Source organism: Mustela nivalis (assembly GCF_964662115.1).
Source record: "Mustela nivalis genome assembly, chromosome: 1".
Lineage (NCBI taxonomy): Eukaryota > Metazoa > Chordata > Mammalia > Carnivora > Mustelidae > Mustela > Mustela nivalis.
This window is the reverse complement of record NC_139020.1, coordinates 180,084,983-180,108,941: the sequence shown is the minus strand read 5'-3', so window position 1 is coordinate 180,108,941 and position 23,959 is coordinate 180,084,983. Positions and strand designations below refer to the sequence as shown.

General features: G+C 42.9%; 1 protein-coding gene across 8 annotated transcripts in view; it reads right to left on the bottom strand.

Annotated features, from left to right (window-relative positions):
- Positions 1 to 23,959, bottom strand: part of FRMD4B (FERM domain containing 4B) — a 323,042-nt gene that overhangs the window by 3,752 nt on the left and 295,331 nt on the right. For all 8 annotated transcript variants that reach the window (XM_082691213.1, XM_082691212.1, XM_082691208.1 and 5 more), the window contains 11 exons: positions 20,170 to 20,246; positions 18,754 to 18,892; positions 18,138 to 18,279; positions 17,015 to 17,148; positions 16,801 to 16,920; positions 15,044 to 15,272; positions 12,049 to 12,105; positions 10,140 to 10,287; positions 7,326 to 7,445; positions 5,429 to 6,240; positions 2,224 to 2,362 (listed from right to left, as the gene is read on the bottom strand). In XM_082691213.1, coding sequence (XP_082547339.1) covers positions 2,224 to 2,362; positions 5,429 to 6,240; positions 7,326 to 7,445; positions 10,140 to 10,287; positions 12,049 to 12,105; positions 15,044 to 15,272; positions 16,801 to 16,920; positions 17,015 to 17,148; positions 18,138 to 18,279; positions 18,754 to 18,892; positions 20,170 to 20,246 — 2,117 coding nt within the window. The remainder of the gene's footprint in view (positions 1 to 2,223; positions 2,363 to 5,428; positions 6,241 to 7,325; positions 7,446 to 10,139; positions 10,288 to 12,048; positions 12,106 to 15,043; positions 15,273 to 16,800; positions 16,921 to 17,014; positions 17,149 to 18,137; positions 18,280 to 18,753; positions 18,893 to 20,169; positions 20,247 to 23,959) is intronic.

Here is a 23,959-nt window from a genome sequence, read left to right as displayed (position 1 = left end):
ATGGGAACATGTTTATATTGTGATATGAAGTATAAAATTGGAATGCAGAAGTACATAGACAATGACAGGTGTACAACTGAACATAAAGTTATCATTAAGGTCATGGTCATTATGAACATGTAAAAAGCGATACTGGAAAATGGAGGAATGTGTCAAAATGCTAATGGCTACCATCTCTAGATGGCAGAAGATTTCCTACTTATTTATCCCTTTTTATTTTCCTAATTTTTCCACAATGAGCTCATACGATGTGCATGTGAGCACACACAATAGGGATCTTTAAATAGTTTCTAATTTCCTGTAGATTACCCCCCACCCCTGACACCAGACTCCATGTCAAGCCATCTTGGGCTGGCTCTCTGAGATAGACAGGCATACTTGGTAAAAACAGATTTTCTCTAAAAATGTTTACTACTTCCTGAGTCCAGTGAAAGTGGTGTTAAAGATTTTCAAACTGTCTTATGTGCAGTCCGTGAAAAGGAAAGTCGAACTATTACAAATGGGGGAAACTATTTGCAGATGAATCATACAGAATGATGAGAACTGGCTTGAAAAAGTGCAGCTCCAGTTTTGGGCCAAAGACATTTTAGTTTTTGCTCCTAACTCATTTGCAGCATTATTTACAGAAACCCAAGCTATCTGAAGTCCCCTGAGGTATATTTTCACTAAAATTCTATTTTGAGCACACCCTTTGTTGAGTTGAGACAATTGGCCTAATGGTTCAAGCCAAGAAAAACTCTCCTTGAACAAGGAGAAGAAAACTAAGGTTTAGGGGATTGAATACCTCTAAATCGTTTGTAACACGGAGTACTTTATTAAGAAATTATGATTTCACTCATGTGTGGAATTTAAGAAACAAAACAGATGAACACAGTGGAATGGAAAAAAATAGAAGAGAGAGAGAGGGAGGCAAACCATATGAGACTCTTGATTATAGAGAACAAACTGAGGGTTGATGGGGGGAGGTGGGTGGGGGACGGGCTAGGCGGGTGATAGGGATTAAGGAGGTCACTTGTGATGAGCACTGGGTGATGTACGTAAGTGATGGGTCACTGGCTTCTACTCCTGAAACCAATTTTACCATACAGGTTAACCAACTAAAATTGAAATAAAAAATTGAAGTAAAAAAAAAAGAAAAGAAATTAGCCTCTCAAATTCACCAGGATAGACACTTTGACAAGTTATTGTCTGTGAAAGTCTCCCTATGCCTGAAGCAATTTGACCTAGAGCAAAATTATATAAAAACAAAATGCTTGGGGCACCTGGGTGGCTCAGTGGGTTGAAGCCTCTGCCTTTGGCTCAGGTCATGATCCCAGGGTCCTGGGGTCATTGCATCAGGCTCTCTGCTCAGCAGGGAGTCTGCTTCCCTTCCTCTCTTTCTCTCTGCCTGCCTCTCTGTGTGATCTCCGTCTGTCATACATAAATAAAATCTTAAAAAAAAAAAACCCTTTAAAAACAAAGCAAAACAAAATGCTCTATTTCTCAGCATGATGGGTGTGCATTATATTCTGTGAAAAGTGACAGGGAGAAAAGATCTCTTCAAACTTAATTCCTGCATCTACAAATAAGTGAAAAACCTGTAATGCGGAGTTAGCCCTCTTTTTTAAAAATCACATTTTAACAAATTGTTCTTGTATGTTTCCTCTCGATGTTTACAAAGAACCACAATTACAAACAGGACAGCTGGCTGTGTCTGTAGCAAATGTTCACTGAAATCAAGCCCACCAACTGTCTACGAGGAATGTTGATGTGAACAGCCTTTTCTGGAGTAGAGCAGAGGTATTTTTTCTCCAAGGTTCCAGGAGAGTCTTAAATGGGTATATCAGTAATCCCATTTAAAGTACTGCAATTCAAAAAAAAACCCATCAGATACAGAATTTAAGACCTTACTGAAGACTATGGAACGAAGTCAAATTTCAACATTCTAGATGAGGCGGCAACAAACCTTTTCTTAAAACGCCAGATGTTTTTGGCTTTGTTGGCCATGAGGGCTCTGTCGCTACTCCACTCTGCCCTCACAGTACACAAACAGCCACAGATAAAATGTACATGAATAAACATGGCCGTTTTCCAATAAAACTTAATTTACAAAAACAGGTGGCAGCTGCTTTTGGCTCGTAGGCTATAGTCTGGTGATCTTTGAGTTTTCATAAAATAGAATAGAATTCCTCAATTATTTGACCAGAAAGAGGCTACTAGAATTTTGGAGCATTGCTTTCTCACCTGCCTGGAGAGGGCAAAGGATTATAGATGTTGCCATAGCAGCTGGTGTAGGAAGAATGTGCCGGGGTCTCGTAGTCGTAGTCAGATAGCCCTACTGCTATCTGGGTCCTCCAGTTCCCAGAAGCATTTGTAGAAGATACTAGAAATAAAAAGGGAAAGAGACAAAATTAGTGCGAATATTCAAAGCAAAGGCTATTTAGGCCATTTAGATGTACATTATAATCACCCATGTGCAGATAAAAGCCAATGTTTTATCTTATTCTAGTTTAGTCACTGGCCATGTGACCTTGGGCAAATAGTTTATTCTCTTTAAGTCCCAGTTTCTTTACCTGTAAAGTGGGGATAATAATGCAAATATACCCCATATAGGGATGTTAACAGGATTAAATAAGGTTATATAGGAGAATGTTTAGCTCTGTGGCTGGTATAGAGTAAACACCCCCAAATGACAACTATTGATGTTATTAAAGGGAATAACGTTAATTGAAAGGCAGGCTGTAAAAAATAACCTACAAGACAAGTCGAAAAAACATTCTCATATATGGAGAGAGTCTCTCCATTCTGGCTAGGGTGGCTGGACAGATAAGGCTTTATTTGTAAAGATAAGATGACCAGTTTGAGTTTCTCAGAGGCCTTTGGAGGAAAAGCACTCCACAAGTTGACCTGTTGGGACATGACTTGTTCCTTGGCCCAAGGCAACCAGCTGCTAGCAGGATCAACGCAAAATTTTTCCCTTAAAAGTAAGTGTGTGTGGTGGAAAGGGGAGAGAGTATAAGTAGTACAGGAAGGAATTAGTTCTACTGAGGGACTGAACTAGAACAAGACAAGGGCACAGTTTGGGACCAAAGCCCAGCGAATGTCTCATCATGGAGTGTTTGTTGTCCTCTCTCTAAAATCAGTTCTGCTCCATGCCCGGGATGCAGGTGACCACAACGCCAAGCCGGTCCAAGACCAGCACCGCTCATGGATGCTTCTGGTCACCCTCCATTTCCTGTTCTTGGCGGCCACCTTCCTCCTCTTCTCTCTCACACCCACAAAGCCCTCGTGACCAGTGCACGGCAGACGCCTTTCAAAACTCACCTGTGGCCCCCGGATGCCATGAGGTTTTTGACTCAAAGATGTAATTCCCTCACTTTGAGTTTCTAAGAATGTTTCATAACTCTGAGTCAGAGGCTGTGAAGCTTGGTGGTTAAGGTGTCAGGGCTGGGAGGGAATTCCCACTCAAGCACTTACGAGCTCTGGGGCTTGGCCAGGGTCATTTCCGCTCTCTAAACAGAACCGCCTTCCCAGCTAGATGAGGACAGCGATAACAGACCTAACAGCAGCGCTCACAATCTGAGGCACACATTAGATGGGATGGGGCAGTTAGGCACCGAGCATGCGGCGTGGCCCAGGGGAAGCTGCCCAGAGACGGTGGCTGTCACTACCACCAAAACGGAGTCACCAAGAGAGTCTTTAGACGGCTGCAAGAACTACAAAACCCCCGACTACTTTGGCAGAGAACAGGAAACGCTCCCTGGCGCACGCGTGTTGTCGTCCATTTTCGTAGCTATGAAATGTTGACAGGAATGAGGAAAATGCCGAAAGGGAATTTTCTCGAGGAGCTCTAATTCCATCCCTTTAATTCTTTATTGTGGAATGCCTTTTGGTCTGTGGGGCCAAATTGTCCAGCTACCGGCCAGGCCCCTCCTGAGTGTGACTCAGGAAGCACTAAGTCCTTTCTCACCTTTGCCCCAGACACTGGGTCAACCACCAGTATCACTGTGGTTTCTGAGGTATACACCTGCTCCTCGCCAGCCTCCCTCCTTAAGATGGCATCACCCCAGCCCTGTGCCCTCATGACCGTCCATATGCATCTTAGCCCTCCTTGTTGGCTCCTTCTAACACCCTCCCAGTGTTTGTTTTCTGAAAGATTCTCGTGCTGTGCCCTGAACTTGGAGGGGGAAGAAAGGTGTTCCCTAGATAAGAGCCATAACTAACCAGGAGGAGGAGCCTTTTCATATATTTGATGTGGTAATAAATGGGAAAGTTCTAGCGGAAGTCCAAAGTCCTCCACAAAAGAAGAGACTGTAAACCCAAACAGAAATCTCCATGGCAATGCCTCTGGTCAACAAACTTGGGAAATTTTTAAAGGCACAGTCTTCGTCGATTCTTATGCAATGATTTGGGAGTCCCTGTGCTGTGTCTTACTAAAGGGGTCATGCCTGAAAGAGGGGAAGAACACATGACTTCAGGTTTTCACGTAGTTCAAGAACTCATTCATTTTAGAGCCTAAAAATTGCTTAATGTGTATACATTCCTCTGGCTGCTGACTAGACTGTGCGCTCCTCAAGGCCAGAAACTCCTCAAGGTCAACATTGGCTCCTCAGCATCCAGGATATGCCTGCTTGTTTGCTGAATCAATGAAACCCGAGGCAAACACTCCTCTTTCCTTTTCTGTAGTTGGTGAGGGGTAAACAGTAAGTCTGCCATGGATTTTAGTGGAGTGAGGGGCCAAAGTCTGTGTGTGAGGGAACCTCTCTAACCAAAATTATCTTTGAAAATCCCTTACATCAACCCTAACGTAGAGTATATATGACAACTTACTGAATTGAGTCAAGGTACTAGAAGCACGCAGAACAGTACCAGAAAGAGGGCAATTTTAGGGCTTACCAATTGCTGGCTCCCATCACAATTGCTAGGAGCCTCACATGGCCATCTGAACTTTCAAAACCAACTGCCCTTAGAGGATCAAGTTCCTGGTGGTGAACAGGGAAGGATGCATAGTCCTAATGTTTTCTGTTTACCTGATGTGTTTACTCTACTTTTTGAACAAGTCAGACATCAGGGACCTGCACACTTGTATGACATGTGGAAAAGATATGCTTTGAAAGCCCCTCACTCAGGGCAGGAGAGAGTAGGTGCTCAATGAACGCTTGTTGCATCGGAATCTACCAATTGCTATAGTGGACTCCCATGGACTGTGTTCTACTTTTAGTGTATGGTCTGCCGAAGCGAGCACCGCGGACTATGTTCTTTGGAAAGACGAAGAGAAGAACTATTTTTAAGTTGGCGATTCTTACTATGGTCCCATGGAATGGTACCAGGTTCACAACCTTGGGGACTGGTCCTGTGATTCCCTGAGGGGAGTGGTTTGGGGGCAGCATGGGCAGAGGAGAGGAGGTAAATTTGATGCAGGGACCAAGAGCGTCCGCAGCGTTCTTACCGGAAGAGTAGGAGGATGTTCGGCTGCTGGGAGAACAGGGTACTTGCAGCCCTGCAAACCCCAAGCACCTCTGCGATCCCCTGTCTGAGTCAAAGCTAGTCTGTGGGCTGTGCCCCTGGTCCTTTTGTCCAGAGGCCCGCTGGTACCAGCCACGCAGGTGCTCTGCAACTAAGGCCTTGTGGATGTTTTTGGTGATGTGCTCCGACTTGGCAGCAGCCTTCCTAGGCAGCCGGAGAGTTGCATATGGGTTATGGGGCACATGGTCGACCTCATCCTCATGAAAGGATCTGCTGTAGTCCCGCTGGCGCTCGTATCCATAGTGGGCTGACGAACGGTAGGAAGGATTGACGCTGTACTGTCCCTCCGTGTCGTTCTCATAGACGTAGCCGCCGCTGTAATAAAGATCACACTCCGCATAGGGTGGGTACCCAGCAATATAGTAACTAGAAGAAGGTTGCTCCTGGCTCTTTGTGTAGACGCCATTCCTCAAACTATCCTTTTGTGCTAGGTTGGGCATGCTTCCTGAATTTGAAGTCGAAACATTCTGTTTCTTGGACCTTCTCCGGCCCCTGGCACGAGTGTCCAGAGTCTGGGTAGTGTAATAGGGGCCGGCGACGGGCGTCACGCAGTAATACTCCGTGCTTGACTGGCTGGTGTAGGAGGACCCGTCGTCCAGGATTTCCGTACTACTGCTTCTTTGGGATTTGGAGAGGGAGAAAAATGGCTTATCGCTGTCCATCTCAGACAGCAGGTGGGACTGAGACTCGAGGCTTCCGCTGCGCTGGCGGCAGTGCTGGGCTGAAGATTCGGGTCTGTGGGAGGAGAGAGGCCAGTTTGTAACAGAGGAAGAAAGAAAGGACAGACTGAAATGACACACATATGATCATGGCGGTGAAGGATTTCATCACCCTGAACTGCAGTAAGACTCAAGGTTTCCAAAGCTGACTGCATGAGAGCACACATTTTTCATATAACCCATCGGCTGCCACACAGGTGCACTGTGTCATCGTCGGAAGGAGAAGAGAACCAGGTTCTAACCACTGTGCGATTCAAAGCCTTACTCAAGAGCGGGAAAGAGAACGGATGATGCGCAAGCTGCATCAAAGCCTAAAAAAAAAAAGCCCAAGCGTCTTTGGAGGTTCCTCTCTTCCAACAGGAGTGAAGGAGACACAGACTAGGGCCGAGGGAGCACTGCTCGGGGGAGAGCCTGGCTCTGACAGCAGACTTATCTGGGGGGAGTCTTGGGTAAGACACTGAATCTCTCTTAATCCTCATCCCTAAAACAAGGAGGTAAAACAGGATCTGAGATCTGCAGTTCGGCTTGTCATGTGTACTGAATAATATCAGGCATATGGTGCACCTGCGGGGCTCAGTCAGTAAAGTGTCTGCCTTTGGCTCAAGTCATGATCTCAGGGTCCTGGGATCGAGCCCCACACTGGGCTCCCTGCTAAGTGGGGAGCCTGCTTCTCCCTCTGCCTGCCACTTGCCCTGCTTGTATTCTCTCTCTCTCTGAGAAATAAATAAATAAAACCTTAAAAAATTTTTTAAAAAATATCAGGCTTATAAAAGAGCTAGCAAAACCTTCCCTAAACGCTTCAAAGTGTTGGCTTGTGTCATTATCCTCATCCTCGCCACCAAATAACAAACAGCGATGTCTGGCTGGGAAAACTAAGGCACACACACACAAAAATCTCCTATCTACCCGCACAAAGCCCATTTTTCAGTACATTTTCTTTGCCAGTGTCACTGAACCGTTAAGTAGAAAATGTGGATCTGTAACGCAGTCCCGCTGCATTGAGTCCCTTAAAATGATTAAAACGCAAAACAAAGCAGAGCAAAACCAACAAAGTAAAGCAAAATCAACAATGTCAAAGTCACTGGAACTAAGCGCTCTTACTCCAAGTGGCTGCTGCTGTAGGCATTTCGGGTCAGAACGGGAGTGGTGGGCATGCTCCGTCCGCCGGGGGGCCGCCGCTCCAGGGTTTTGTAAGGGCTGCTGTGGGTCGACAGCATTTCTCTGTGATGGGAAGAAGAACGTGGGAGATGATGAGCCTCCTAGCATCTCTGGCCAACTCGTCAACAGCCAATTTGAAAGTGGAAGTGAAGGAAAGGAGCATTGAAGAAAATGGGGCAGGGTGTCTTTGTGATTTAGTATCCTTGTATGTCCTGGGTGAGTTTGGGGGGAAACACAAGGGATCTCTCTAGTCATAAGGATGAAGGAAAAAAAAAAACAAAACCTTTTTTTAAAAAAAGAAGAATGTACTGAATAAAAGGGATTAAAAGCAACTAGAGCAAGGGCAGCAAAGCCTTTTTCTGTAAGAGTCTAAGAGTAAATATTTTTGGCCTTGCAGGCCAGATGTCCCTGTCCTGACCACTCTCTTGTGCCCCTGAGGGACAAAAGCAGTGTAGACAACGTGTACATGAATGGGGATGGCTGTGAGCCAAAAGGGCTTGACTGTGGACACCGAAAGTCAAATATCGTATAATTTTCATGTCCCGCAATACTACTGCTTTTGGGGGTGCCTGGGTGGCTCAGTGGGTTAAAGCCTATGCCTTCGGCTCAGGTCATGATCCCAGGGTCCTGGGATCGAGCCCCACATCGAGCTCTCTGCTCAGCAGGGAACCTGTTTCCCCCTCTCTCTCTGCCTGCCTCTCTGCCTACTTGTGATCTCCATCTGTCAAATAAATAAATAAAATCTTAAAAAAAAAATACTACTGCTTTTGACTTCCCCTCCAACTATTTAAAAATGTAAAAACCATTCTGAGCTCGTGGGCCATATAAAAATAAGTTGCAGGATGAACCCAGCCAGTGGGTTTTTGTCTGCGGGCCGTGGATTAGAAGGTAACATCTTTAAATCACTTTGTTGGCTACACAGCACAGTGAGAACACAATCTAAAGTTCATTCTTTAATGAAAGGTGACTCTGATTACATTTTTAGTTGTCACAAAAGCATGTCAAAAGTACAGGTTAAAAAGAAAAACTTAAATATCTATCATCAGAAACCTCAGAGACAGCCAGTCAACACTGACTATTTTCAAATATTTTCACTAACCATACTTATAGGTATTTACAGTTTTAACAACAACAAAATACGATCTTACTCTATACTCTCTTTCAAAACTCACATTAAAAAAACTGTATCTAAAGTTTTGTGTTGGTTACTATTCATCCACAATGTTATTTTAATGACAGTAGAGCATTCTACTGTAAGGGTTTATAAATCATTTGAACAACTCACTAGTTGAGCATTTGGGTTGTTTTCAATTTGTCACTAGCGTCAACAGTACCGGGATGAGCATCCTGTAGTTAATTAATACAACAGGAAAAATTCCTCTAAGTGAAATTGCGGGATCAATGACCAAACCCATCTTAAGCTATTAAGGAAGTAGGTATAGTAATTTTGAAGATAATGATTTCTGGTCATAGGTCTTCCTTTTGCTTCAATAGCTTTGTTTCCCCTGATATAATAAATACATTTGTCCAGGGCTGTCCAACGAAGGAAATACGCTATATCTATGCCAATATTATAGCCATTAGCCCACATGTGCACCCACTAGCACTTGAAATGTGGTATTTACTTTTAATTGCACTGGCTGGCACAGCTCTAGACACTTGGATTTCTATTGTTTAGGCAACAGTTCTAAAGGCTAATCTAACAGCTGGGCCTGATATGGTCTTTGACAAAGGAGAAATACAGCATGGTGCTATTTTCTTAAGTGAAGAATTATTTAATCTAAATAATCTTCCTTTATTTTAAGACTAATTTCTCCCTTCACTGAGATGCAGTGTGACATATTGGTTAAAATCACTCCATAGGCTTTGGAGTCCGGCTACATAGGTTCAAATCCTGATTCCAACATTTACAGGAACCCAACAGGTTATTCAAGCTTTCTGGTCCTCAGTGTACTTACCTGTAAATGGTAATGACAGTTGTCACACTACAGGTTAAATTCATTAATATGTATTAAAATACTTTGAACAGTGTCTGACATATAGTAAGCATTCAATAAATGTTAACTTCATTTATTATTATTATTATTATGACAATGGCTGTATTTTTGATATCTACATGTCTTTTTTTCAATGAACTCGTGGTATTATTTATGTGAACATTCTGATTAGGCAGAGTAAACATTTGGTAATTTATCTTGGGTCCCTTTTTTTTTTTTTTTTTTTTAAGTAGTATTGATCCATGCAGCCAAATTCTGAGAATCCCTGGTCTGTCATCTTTTTAAAATACTGGTGTTATTGCCTGGATAATATTTATCTGAGATATTCGAGAAGAAAAGTCACATTATCTATGTTACAGATTTAAAATGAGTGAAAGTCTCATTTCCTTTGGAAAGAGTGGAAGTCATTTCTGTCACTCACACTGATAGTGTGGTATTTAATGTCCATTTCCTGAGAGCATGGGTTTTGAAATGGAACTTCAGACGTTATATCCAAATCCAGATTATAAGTAAGGCCCCTGGAACCTAACATAAATCCAACAGACTTTAAAATATAGGAAAGTGCCAAATGCTTTGAAAAGAACTCTTAGAAATGTGCTTGTTGTCAACAACAAATAACGGGGTGAGTTTCTATGCTTTGGTTTTGCAGGATAACCCCTTCTGAAAGGGTAAAAGGGTAATGCCCCAAAGGGTCGACTATTTCGGAGGAAAGGTCTCACGGCTGTGAGGCATCTGCCTCCCTGAAGACAGGATTTCTCACCTGGACTGCCTGGTCTCCGCAAACTGTTCACTGACGGATGACTTTCTGAAATGGATTCGCTCAATACCGAGAGACTTGGGGGGAAGAATTCGTGGAGAATGAGGTACGGAACTTGGTCGCTGCCCAGCGAGAGTGAAGGTGTCATTGGCTATAATAAGTAAATGAATGAATGAATCAGTAAGTAGGTAAATAAATAAGTTAATAAATACCTTTCCAGCCCTCCAAAAAGCAAATCAGAAGATCTGATGTTTTTAGAAGTGTATTATTTTAGGACATTTATTTTATACTTTATACACTAGAAAACAGAAATTACTGAATACAATTGACAACACAGGTTTGGATTGCATGGGTCCACTTACACACAGATTTTTTTTTTTTTCTGATATAGTAAAGTATAGTAAATGCATTTTCTCTTCCTTATGATTTTCTTAATAACATTTTCTCCTCTCTAGCTTACTTGACTGTAGGAATACAGTATATATATATAATACATTTAACATACAAATATGTGTTAATTGTTTAAGTTAATGATAAGGCTTCTGCCAAAACTAGGCTGTAACTAGTTATGTTTTGGGGTAGTCAAAGTTATACTTGGATTTTCAACCACTGGGAGTGGAACCACACCTAACCCCCACATTGTTCAAGGGTCAAATGTTCTCTTGTGGGCTTGATCCAACTTTTCCCAGTTTAGTAGGTAATAAAAGCAATAATTATATTCTCTGAGCAGAGAAATAATTCTGGTAGAATGGGTGATACTATAGTTTTTCTAGAATTATATTAAAGAAAACCCCCAGTGTGTATAGGGCCAAAAGCAAGTTGGCTGGTACAGCTGGCTTGGATCACTTCTGTTCACCTTTCAAGTTCTTAGGCCTCGCTGGCTGACCAGGGGCTCATCCTGTCATTGAAAGTGATATAACTGATGTATGCTGAGTCATCAGAGACTTGTTATGTCTCCTGCTGACATCTGCATTTTCAAAGAGGAATGGAAAACACGACCCAGCTTCAGCTCAAAGGAAAAATTTTGGAGTGGTGGAGTTTCATGCACCATCAAATTTGGGGTGGGATGAGGGTGGGGGAGATAAAGCCGTATGGGTTAGTGGCTTCCCAGAATTCTTTAAATCATCTCTAGACAGTCACTCCTCTGCTTAAGCACCAGGGATTACAAGGAAGCACTTTCCCACTCGATATGAAATCCATTCCACCATCAAATGTGCTGAACAAACACAGGCCATCAAAACATGTGGCCTTCCTCTATGAAACCAATACAATGACATGTAACCCAATTTCTTCCCAAGGAAAATAAACTCTTAGCCATCCAGAACACAAGGATAATCAAAGTCTACACTATATTTCACAGTTTGAGATAAGACTCCAAATATAGAAGATTCATCATTGGGAAAGTTGCATGAAAGGTTCTGAATACAACTCCCCGTGAACCTGTTATTACTTCAAGAGAGAACATTTAAAAAAAATCCTACAGAGGGGTGCCTGGCTGGCTCAGTCAGTAAAGCATATGACTCTTGATCTCAGGGTCCTGAATTTAAGCCCCACCCTGGGTGGGTAGCCTACTTAAAAGTAAAAAAAAAAAAAAAAAAAAAAAGTAAATAACTAAGAATGCTAATTAAAAAAATTCTACAGAGCCTCACAAACCCTTACTGAGAGACTGACTCAGTTGCATAATAGTATTCTGATTTCCTAAATTCAAGTGGTCTGTATGGTACTGTGTTTAATGCTGATTTAACCTCAGTAGAAGCTCATCATAATCTCCCTTCCCCAACCATTCTGTATAGATGTTAAGTTAGTTCATTCTACTTTTACCAAAAGAATAACACATAGGCTTTACTTCAAGAAATTGTCTTAATATTTCAGAACATATGACATTTGAAAATGAAAAAGAAGAGCTACTCACAATCATCATAGGTGGTAGTGTCAGACAAGGAGCTGCTCTCCGATGGGATTATGTCTTCTGTGAATAAAAGTAAGTGCCTTTAGAATAACCAGGCATTTATACACCTACAGTGGATTTCATAAAGCAATTCTCAATACATTGCATCTTATTTTTATTTAGTAAGTATAAATAATTATAGTGCATTAGGAATAATTAACAAGAATGGAATCATTTACTAGTAAAGATATAAACATCTTAGAATTGTACAAATATGATACTGGACTATTTTTATTTTTTATTTTTTTCAGATTTTATTTCTTTATTTGACACAGAGAGAGAGACAGCAAGAGAGAGAACAGAAGCAGGGGGAGTGGGGGGGGGGAAGCAGGCTTTCTGCTGAGCAGGGAGCCCGATGTGGGACTTGATCCCATGACCCTGGGATCATGACCTGAGCCAAAGGCAGATGCTTAATGACTGAGCCACCCAGGTGCCCCATCACTGGACTTTTTCCTAAAATGGAACAGAGTTAGGGGCTCTTGGGTGGCTCAGTCAGTTAAGCATCTGACTGCTGATTTTAGCTCAGGTATTGGGAGTCCCAGGGTCGTGAGATCAAGACCCACACTGGGCTCCACTCTCAGCAGAGTCTGCTTGAGATTCTCTCTCCCTCACTCTATGCCCCTCCTCCACTCGTGCGCTCTCTAAATAAATAAACAAACAAATCAAATCTTTAAGAGAAATGGAACTGATTTCAACGCAGTTTTTGTTTTCAATTAGTTTTCAATCTAGCTTCTACATAGCATGAAAACTTTACCTTAGACATTGAGGGCTTACGACCAACACACTGGAAAGAAAAATCATGCCATTCATGTCGTAAATGAGAAATAGACTTGAACCCTCATTTGAAAATGAGGGTTGAAAATAACTGTTGTTAGTATAAATTATTTTTCGACCCCTCCCTGAAGACAAGGGCCTTTTCTTAATAGGTGAACACTTGGTGGTGCACGAGCATTTCAGTTAGAGCCGGGTTTCTCATGTGGCACTACTGACATTTTGGACTGGATCATCTTTGCTGGGGTGAGCTGTCCTTTGCATTGTAGGATCTTCAGCCTCCAACCACTGTCAAACAGCAGCACCGCCATGCCCCGTTTCGGCAACCAAAAATGTCTGAGGATATTGCCAAACATCTCCTGGGGGTGCAAAACTGCTCTTGGTTGAGAACCCCTGAATTAGACAGACCTGGATTCCCATCTTGGTTTTGACACTTACTAGCTGTGAGACCTTGGACAAATGACTTCATCCCTCTTGGCCTTACTTGGCTCAACTAAAATGCAAAGAAGAATAGTACCTAGCATGCAGTGCTAAGGTGATTAAGATAATGGATGTCAAGCTCTTAGCCCACCTCCTTGTACAGGACAAATGCTTAATAAGTATTAGCTATAGTTATTGCTTTTATTACCTAGACATAGCATTCTGGGGGTTGGAAATACCCATAACGCTCCTGAGTATTAGTGCTACCCATCCAATGTTAAAAAAAAAAAAAAATGTATGTAGCAACAGGAGGCAACACAGATGTGCACATCTGCCTTGGTAAATCATTCCACACCCAGGGTCAGGTCCTGGTAAGGTAGGCTTCAACGCCATCATGAAGGAAATCTCCCCCATCTGATCTCAAGTGGCAATCTCCACCAGAGCCAGGCAGACGATCTCTTCACTGTACACACAGTAGACAGAGTCTGAAGGCAAGGTGCCAGTGTAGTCAGCTGTCAGGCACACTTAAAAAAAAAAATCAACCCCATATATCTTCAACCATGGCACCATTTGCTGCCCAAATGTCACTCATTGTAAAGGAGATCACTTGAATCCTGCACAGTTTGCAGATGAATGGGCCACAACAAATGGTTATGAAAGTTAAGTACATCGCTAATCACCCATCTCCGTAGGTCCAGAACAGAACCACCTCCAAAGCCAACTGGACGTCTCATTTGGATTCAGAGCCATCCTAAATTCTCCAGCTGTAGCGGATGAACAAGTGTTCATCCCTTTCCAAAACGCCGTATCTCTGCTTTATAAACCAGACCTCCCCAAATCCGAGTATACGCCAAACCTAGTCACCACATTTCATCCAATCTGACACAATTATTTTATGTCTCAGTAAAACGAGAAAAAGTATTGCCCATTGTAACACGCCATCGAGTGTAAAATTATTCAAATCTCACAGATGTTTAAATGTGAAAAAAACAGTCTTGGGATCAAGGAAATCTAATCATATTTCAACCAGCGATCAAGGCTGAAAACCATGCTGATAAAGTAAGGCCAAGTGAACCTGAAATGGACTTAAATGAGATTTTCAGTGTACTTTGTTTTCTGATTATGAAAGTCTTAAGGATATAATGTTGAGGATTTTGAAAATAGAAGAAAAACAAGTTATTTGAAATACCACAACTACTAGCATTTTGAAATATTTTCCAACCAGTTGTTGAAGGTCCATCTTCACATGATGTCGGGGTCATGTTGTGATTATGATTTAATACCCTGCTTTCTGCATTTCATGTTCTATCACAACATTTGTCCCGAGCTTTAAATAGCTTCCACAATTGACAGGAACTGTAAGAGCTCTTTTCACAAATGTTGGATAGGCCCTTCAACAAATGTATGTCCCTGCATTAAAACCCTTTGAGAAACGGCTGGGTAGGCCCAGCTCTCTTTACTACTCTGTGCTGCCAGCTCGATTTCCTGCAACGAGTGAGGCCAGTAAAAGGTGATTATGAACCAATATTGCTACGAATGTGCCTTCATCCTGCAAATGAAAGCAACGCAATAGTGTAGTATTACCATAGTGAGAATGTCCGTGAAAACCATGTTTACATGTTTACACACTTGCAAGACTGACATCCCAAACCATTTTCACCCTAAGAAACTTACTTTTAAACCAGTCCTTTCTTGTATCTCTCACCCAATGAACTTGGAAATGCTACTACCATCATATGTGACCGGAAAAACCTTACTTATTACTAACCTGGTAAAATAACTGTGGCTTTCTGGCTGGGCTTCTTTCCACATCTGATTCGATATTCATTTATCGCGTTTTCAATCTCCTGAAGCTTTTTCACTGCCTCCGTGTAATCTTGCTTTCGTTTTTTCTTCACGGTTTTACAAAGGTCTGGCTCGTTGGCAAGTTTCTTCGCAGCTTCGACTAGCTTTTGCTGTATTAGGAAATTGCTCTCCAGGTCTTGCAAAGCAGGATCCTGCATTTAGACAATGATACAGTTCTTGTACATTCTCAGATCAGATGCTCTTTGAGAATAAAACCTTCCTAAGTTGACTGCACAGGCGTCTTCCAACACTTTTCTAGAAGACAAGACCTCCCTCATCCACTTACTTATACTTCTCACTAATCTGTTTTCCATTTAAAGAAGGGAATGGCCTTTCCTTCATTTAGTGGGCCAGGTGACAATTATATTTTTCAAGGAGAGATTCCTATTCCTAAGCCAAGATTCACAGACACAGAAAGTTGTATTTATATGCTTAGCTTTAGAGACAGATACATTTGAGTTTGATTTCTCTTTTTGGTGGTTCCCTCTTGAGTGACCCTGGAAACATGCTTAATTTTTTTTGTTTTTTAAAGATTTTATTTATTTATTCAACAGACAAAGATCACAAGTAGGCAGAGGCAGGCATAGAGAGAAGGGGAAGCAGGCTCCCTCCTGAGCAGAGAGCCTGATGCAGGGCTAAATCCCAGGACCTTGGGATCATGACCTGAGCCGAAGGTAGAGGCTTTAACCCACTGAGCCACCCAGGCGCCCCAACATGCTTAATTTCTTAGTGCTACTGGTTTTTTTTTTCATTCTGCATCTCCATTTCAAATGGAGAGAAAATATCTACCTTGTAAAAATATGGCAAAGTTTAAATGAGATAATATGTGTGCACTGCTTAGCTCAGGAGTGGTATACTCAATAAGTTTCAGAGCTCAGGGGTGCCTGGGTGGCTCAGTCAGTTGAGAGTATGACTCTTGATTTTGGCTCAGGTCACAGTCTCAGGGTCATGGGACGGAGTCCTGGGTCGGGCTCCGTGCTCAGTGAGGAGTCTGTATGAGATTCTCTCCCTGTCTCTCTGCCCCTCCCCCTGCTCATGCAGGTGCTCTCTCTAAAATAAGTAAAGACACCTTTTTAAAAATTTGCAAAGCTCACTCTATTATGGATGGAAACTGCTATCATTTTCTACAGCCATGATGGCTAAATCTGGGCAAGAAACAGGAGTAGGGCCCTACGATCTGATGACATGCAAATGAAAAAGTTCACCCTCTACTAGAACTTTATTATACCTGAATGCTGCCCATGTACTATGTCATTTATGACACCCTGTATCTGTTAGCAGGATGAATGAGGATGACCCTCATTTTATGGATGAGGAACTGAGATCTGAAAAATGACACACCAGAAAGGGCAAACGTATTTGTCAAAGGTTTCTCGGTTTTACGTGGAAGCGTCTAATGCTGGAGTTCTTCATTCTTACGGTCAAGGTACTCAGTTTATAAACATTTGGGGTTTGTTTAACGCTCTCTATGCCTGGGAGGAGTAAAATAGTGAGACAGAATCAACCGTAATTGGACCGTGCATGAAAGGAAGAATTCAGTTTGGTCCACTGTATCACTTTCAAGTGGTGAGATAGCAAGTTCAGCAGGGACTCAAAAACCAAAGGAACAAGTCAGCCGTGTTCAGCCGGCTGCTTTTCTGTCCTGTTGTTAATAGAAATGCTCAGCTTTGGTGCTCCTACCTCTTCACTCGGCAGCAGGCTGCCATCCAGTTTGAACGCAGTGCCTACACGCCTTCTGACCTGAGGCGGTTTCTCACCTATGTTCAGCGGATATTCCTTTGGCATTTTGCCGGTGAGCTCCTATAAAACAGGACAGAACCGAGAGGGGGTAAGTGACACCCGCCAGATTGTCCGACACAGTGTGACGAGTCCCCCCAAAGCAGAAGACACTCACAGCCTCCCGCAAACAGATCTTCTTCAGCTCCTCGACTTTTTTCAGGAGCTTTTCCTGCAAGAGCTTTTCCTTCTTCTTGAGCTCCAGGATTTTCTCTCTCTTTTGCTCCTCGCTAACTTCTGAGTCTTGAGAACCTGGAGAGATTGGAAGGGAGGCCAGGGAAGGTTTATACAAGGCATGTTTCCTTCCTTTTTTAAAGGACAAAGGACTTTTAAGGCTGGCCTGCTATTAAATAATAATTTATTTCTTTTCTCCTTGTTTCCGAACATAATAAAAGGAAACTGGAGAACATTTTCTCATGCTTCTGGGCATCCAATGCAGCCTGGTAATTATATATACCCTCTGTATTTTGGCTCAGTCATTTTAGAAGCAATGATAAAATGTTTAATGTTTCAGACACACCCAAGGAAGAATTTCATTTTTGAGCAGGAGAGAAGGTAACATGTTCCTGGAGATAGTTGTTTAGAATGTCCTGGTAGAAAGCAGGCAAGCGAGGCAAAGGAACGTACTGTGCCTCAGATTAAGAGCTGACAATAGGATTTAGATGGGGAGAATTCATTTGAGTGAAGTTAGGCATACTCAGTGATAAGAGACTGCAGAGTTTCTACCGAGGAAAGACTTCAGGGAAGCAGTCACACTGGGAGGTGGGGTTGGGATGAGGTTAGATGCTTGTGGTCACATTTGACTATATATTAAGTAGAGCACTAGACAACTGTCTGCATCAAAAACTAAATATTGGGAGAAGAAGAACTTGATAGAACAGATGAGGAGAAAGTGTCTTTTCATGTTAATCCTGAGGCGTTCACTATCCTTGTAACTAGTGTTGTTCATACAAGGTATTTATAATTTAACTTTCCTTCCACTTCTTAAAACTTTGGTCGATGCTACATGTTGCAGGTTTTGACAGGCTTATTCATTCCCCCCAAATAATGGGCCTTTCAAGTGGCGAGATAGCAAGGTTCAGCAGGGACTCAAAAACCAAAGGAACAAGTCAGCCACCGTTCAGCCAGCTGCTTTTCTGTCCTGTTGTTAATAGAAATGATAAATGTGGTTTATCAGCCCCCAACGTAGTTTATGACCAAAATGAAAAGTAAAGATCACTGGTACTTTCCAAAAACGTTACCTGAGGAGATTAAACTGCCATTGCTCGCCATGATGAACTGACTTTTTGCCTCCAGCGTCACCATTTTGGAGACCCTCGGTGTTCCTGTCTCAGTCAAATCCATTGCGATATCGTCTAAACTCCTGGCTGAAGGAATTTTTGCCTAAGAGGTATACCACATGGAAACAGAATTCACTCAACTGAACCTATTTTCAATGACTAAGATGATTAAGTTACTATGGAATAAGTAACACAGAGGACAATTTAGAATTTTTACATGCCCAAGTGACACTTCAGAAGAAAAAAAAATAAGACTTAGGCTTTACATCGACAAAGTTTAAATATGCATGACTCTCTCTCATGGTATATAGTTCAGTCATTAACTTTAGAATGCCACCTGTGTCCATGTACACACGTGCCAAAAAGTTGGCACGTCTTACAACTCCTAGATCAGGCTATATACCGCCCCTGTTTTAAATGTAAGAAAAATTAAAACAGTTGGTCAGAAAGTTTAAAAAGCAAAAACTCAAAGAACAGAAACCCACGTGCTTGCATCTTTTCTGAGAAAGCTTATCTTGAAACAGAAAGCAAATGAGAGAGGGAAGTCTGTTCCTATAGAAACGCTCCAGTGACTTACTTTGCTTTGCTTCCGGTCCAAGTAAAACTGATGCTGACTAATCGCCATTACCCAGATGGACTTGATGAGGGAAGGATTTGCATACCACGTTTGCACAAAGAGGCCACTTTGCCCAAAGGTTCTTCTTGACACAGAAATCCTGAAAGATTAAGGAAAATATTCAATTCATTCACCTCTGGCCCAGCACACCACAAAATGTACCCACTGAGGAATGTGACCATGAAGTATCTTTTTAATTGTTTTCTGGCTGCCACACTCTGATGCCGACAGGAGCCAAGATTTGCTTTTCTCCTTTTAAGAAGAAACCTACTGCACCTGGATAATCTCTTTTTTGGTAAAACTGGCATGTTCAAAAATGCATGTACACATACCCCAAATGATCAGAAGTACTCAAATTAGGGGCTGTACTAAAAACTTCTACTTAAAAGTAGCATCGTTGCATTCCTTCTACTTCACACATCACAAGAGGTCAGGGATCAAGGTGATCATATATCAAAGATAACCCAACTGAGAGGGCAGTGTCAACACCTTCCTCAAGGTAAAAGAGCATTTCAGATCTAGGTAGGCTTGGGCGGGTCTGACATCATCAGAGGCTGAACAGATAATATGGTCTGCAAATATACAAGTCTGACACTGGTCCAGTGTCCTGCTTATGCACCAGATAAGACAATGAGAGATGGTCAGAGGAGGAGAGGGTAAGAGGAGAAGGGGCGGTAGGCAGATGCTGTGGGGAAAAAGGGAGAAGGGTACTAATGTTCTTTGTAGGAATTTGGCTTATCTCTTGGTTCTCTTTTTGTCACAGCTGTTTCCCCCATCCCTCTGACCTCCAAGCATCCATAAACATATCTGAAAGGCAAACACTGGAAACTGATGATGAATTCCTCTGACAAGCTCAGAGAGCCTCCAATCCTGACTTCAATCCATGGTTATAACTTGGCAACTGTTGTTTTAAAAGTGACCAGGAATACCAAATTAAAAAATGAGCATGGACTCTGAATAGGTATTTCTCTACAGAAGGTACCCAAGTGGCCGAAGAGCACATGAAAAGACACTTAGCCATCGTTAGTCATGAGGGAAATGCAAATCCAAACCAAAATGGGCTATCACTGTATGCCACCAGGATGACTATTAAAAAACCAACAAAACACAACTACAGATAACTGTTAGGGAGGATGTGGAGAAAAAGGAACCACATACACTGTCGGTGGGAATGCAAAATGGCGGCAGTTCTGTGGAAAAACTGTAGCAATTCCTCTAAAGTTTAAAGAGTTACCACTGACCCAGTAATTCCCCTCCCAGGTCTATCCCAGAGAAATAAAAACATGTCCGCACAAAGCCTGGCACATGAATGTTCCCAGCAGCATTGTTACGGGGATAGTCACTGGGACCACACAAAGAAAAGGCTGTCCTCCTCACCTCCGTGGATCGTGAACTTCAACGGCGAATTTCTTCTCACGGAAATATAAGTTCTCCAGCTGTTTCCATTGGAATAACTAAGAAATTGAGAACACAGAACAGACGCACCACCTTAATTAATGCTGATTTTTTAAAAAAATATTTTATTTATTTGACAGATGGAGATCACAAGTAGGCAGAGAGGCAGGCAGAGAGAGAGGGGGAAGCAGGCTCCCTGCAGAGCAGAGAGCTCTATGCGGGGCTCGATCCCAGGACCCTGGGAGCATGACCTGAGCCGAATGCAGAGGCTTTAACCCACTAAGCCACCCAGGCGCCCCATTAATGCTGATTTTTACTAAATCTGGAACTCAGCTTAATCACCAAATAATCAAGAAGGTACACTAAGGCAAAGCACGAATACATGGTGCGTTTTACAAACCAACAACCTGAAACCATTCTATTCCTTTCTCTGACAGTAATCAGGCAAGTGTGGGGAACATGCATATTATTTTTCCTCTAACTCAATTAAATAAAAAATAGTTAGGAAATCCTCGCAGTTTCCAGTAAGCACATGCCTTCTGATCAAAGATGTTGATTTCATATTTAAATGGAAATATGGTCATCGAAGGGACGTTTCAGTAGAACCACAGGATGAAATTTCAAAAGAATGCAAAGTGAAAGTAAAACGGAACCCCATGCAGGGGTGCTTATCTGTGACACCAGTTTCCCACCTAAAAGAGTTCCCCTAAATGTAACAGAAACCCAGCACCAGGAACTGGAGCAGAGCTGGGACGGGGGTAAATATGCGGTTGCCCTCTTGGTTTCTGCTAGAGCCTCCAATCTTTGTCAACGGACTTTTACATTCCCACCGCTGATATTCTAATGCTGCACTCGGTGTCCCTTGCCAATTGGTTGGGAGAAACAGAAGTTAGCTAGCAATGTGCATTTGAAGATCAAATAATTTCTAAAAGGCAGCCCATTCACGAGACGGAGTGCCCTGCTGAATTTTCTGGGTTTGTTCCCAACCCCCTTGTACTAGCCTGAGCCTCAGCTTTTTCTCTCAACTTGGAACTTGTCCCACTATTGATGATTAGTAGACTTTGGCCGGAGTTTGAAATTATGCTCAGAGAATCTCAGGGGAGAATGTGATTTGTATAATTGCAAAGCATAACCATGTCCCGAAGTACAGGAGCCAAGACTTTTTTATGAACATGTGAACCTCACATAAAGGAACAGCATGAACTTAACGTCCGTGTGCACGCGTAACTGGGAGACAAAAGTGTTCAAAGTGGACCCTTGGGCCCCAAACACAGAGAAACCCGCCCATGCTAAGGACACAGCCCTTCGTGGTCCGAACATGCAGTCAGTGTAACCACAGCAATCACCCAGGTGGAAAGAGTTTAACTAGTGAAAGCTTAAAGCTACATACCCATTTCCTAAAATGTCCGTAGACGGGACGCTTTCATTTCTTTTCATCCAGAGATTCCAAAAATGGGGCAGAATTGTGAAGGAAAACCCCGAGGTTCGTTCTACCTCCCTCTCCCAGAGAGCAGCTCCGGTGAGCTCTGAACGGAGTTTCATAAGACACCTAGGTGTAACTCAGTTTCACAAAGAGAGCCTCCCACGGCTGACACGCTACTGACATCAGCAGCTCTAGCGAGTGACACCTCCCCAGTTCCGCTCCTTCCCCCTCCCCCCCCCCCCCCATCAGGGAGAAAGAGGGCAAAGTTCTCCCTGGCAGATCTTCCCAGAAGGGAGACACATTCTTTTAAAATAGGCCAGAGCGTGGATCCTGACGATAACTTCCTGGGAAATGAGTTGCTTTGAATCCAGGCACAAATTTCACTGGGGGCTGTCTCCGGGAGACATTTCTACCCTGGGGTTTACTCACTCTGGGCATGAACAGGTTCTACAGGAAGAACCACAATGCAGCTCAGCTGTGTTTTCCTTTGCGTCCATTCCCACACACATAAAAACCAGGGCTGGACTTGAAACATGATCTCTGAAAGCCACCACCTCCCCCTCTTATCACTTACAAAAGTGAAATACTAGCGCTTCTGCCTTCATTCAGCAAGTCCCTGCATCGAGAGCAAACAGACTTCCCACAAGCAAAAAACCCTACTTAAAAGGTGAAGGGCTCTGGTTTATTTAAGGAATTTGAAATAATTCGATGGCAACTGGGTATGCAAAAGAAGTTAATGGTATGAGACTGAGTCTTCAAGTCTAAAAGGCAAAGCCGTTTCTTCACCTGAAATCTCAAGTTTATGGAAAATGTGATTTCACAGATGTGTCTGTAATAGCCCAAGGGAACAGGAATGACAATTTGTGCTAACGGTTGCCTCTAGGCTGTGGATGGTGGAGTGTACCAGGGGTTTGCATTCTGGTTCCCTCACTTGTTTTTGGGGGGGCGGTGGAAAAGAGTTGCTTAGCTTTTCTGAGTCTCAGCATTCTCATCCATAAAATGGGAGCAACGCCTGCTTCAGAGGGTTATTGCGATGGGTCAGTGAGGTTATGTTTATGAAGCACTTAGCCCAGTGTCTGGTTTAGAATGAACATTCCGTAAGTGATAAGGCTAGTTGTAACTGTGATGAAGGATGCTCCATCCAAGTCCCTAATGTTCCATCATGTCTTTGTGAGGATGGAGGACAGCCACTTAATAGGAGAAACAGAAGTAGAAAGAGCTGTCTGGTTCCCACCTCTGTCTTTCCACTGACACATCGGGTTTCCAATTCTGTGAGTTTCAGCCCGTGTAAGAACTGCTGTATTTCTGTTGATTTCATCGGCGGTTTCCTGATACACCCTCTGGGTAGGAAATCTGCTCACTGTTCCTTTATCACGGAGGTCAGAGAGGAGGAGGGAGGGGCGGGTCAAGGGCACGCCCACACAGAGACGCATGGTAGCAAGCTCCCTCCTGTCTGGGGTACCCAGAAAAAGGAACGTGCCTTGGCATGTGCAACGGTGCTGAGGAGCGTGCACCTGCCACAGGCTGGGGGTGGCGGGCGGGGACTTCCCGGGGTAATAAAAGACTGAGGGAAAGCCTCGGACAGAAAGGATCAAACTGTCTTTTTGAATCTTAAATCAGTATTAGGGGTCACCCAAAGGTATAACACCATGCCAGGATGGGGAAGGCATCATCATAGGCTTTTTTTTTTTTTTTTTAATAGCACTTATAATACAGGTTAATCATTTAATTGCAAGTTCACCTGGAAATGACTACATTTGGGATAGTCACAGCTGTACTCTATGACTGTACCTCAAACAGTGACTCATGTCGGGTGATCCCTTGCTGTAACTGGAAGCAAAGCCAAATCACTTTATTATTGATTTATGCTTTTTTTCATTTTAAAAGAAGTTATACTTGATGAATGTACTGTTAGTACTCATGATCAAGCCAGTGGATGTATTTTACCTTCTGGAGTCCCACAAAAAACAGAATTTTGCAGGATCACAGGCTTTTAGAAAGCCAGACTGACCACTTCCATCCAGCCGTCCTTCTATCCATCAAATGCTTCTGTGCCTGAGAGTGAGTACTGGGGGTTACTACTTAGAGCCTCATTTTGTGAGACAGACCACCGAGGCTCAGAGAGGTTTACATACATTGTCCAAGATCCCGAAGCTAAATGGAAGCAGATCTGGTATTCACAACCAGCCACAACCGGGCTCCCCAAATCCCAGGGCCTAACCAAAGCACACCATCCTGCCTCACTCTTCTGGGAAGAGGACTCAGTGGAGATTTGTTACTTTTTTTTTTTTTTTTTAAGATTTTATTTATTTATTTGACAGAGATCTCAAGTAGGCAGAGAGGCAGGCA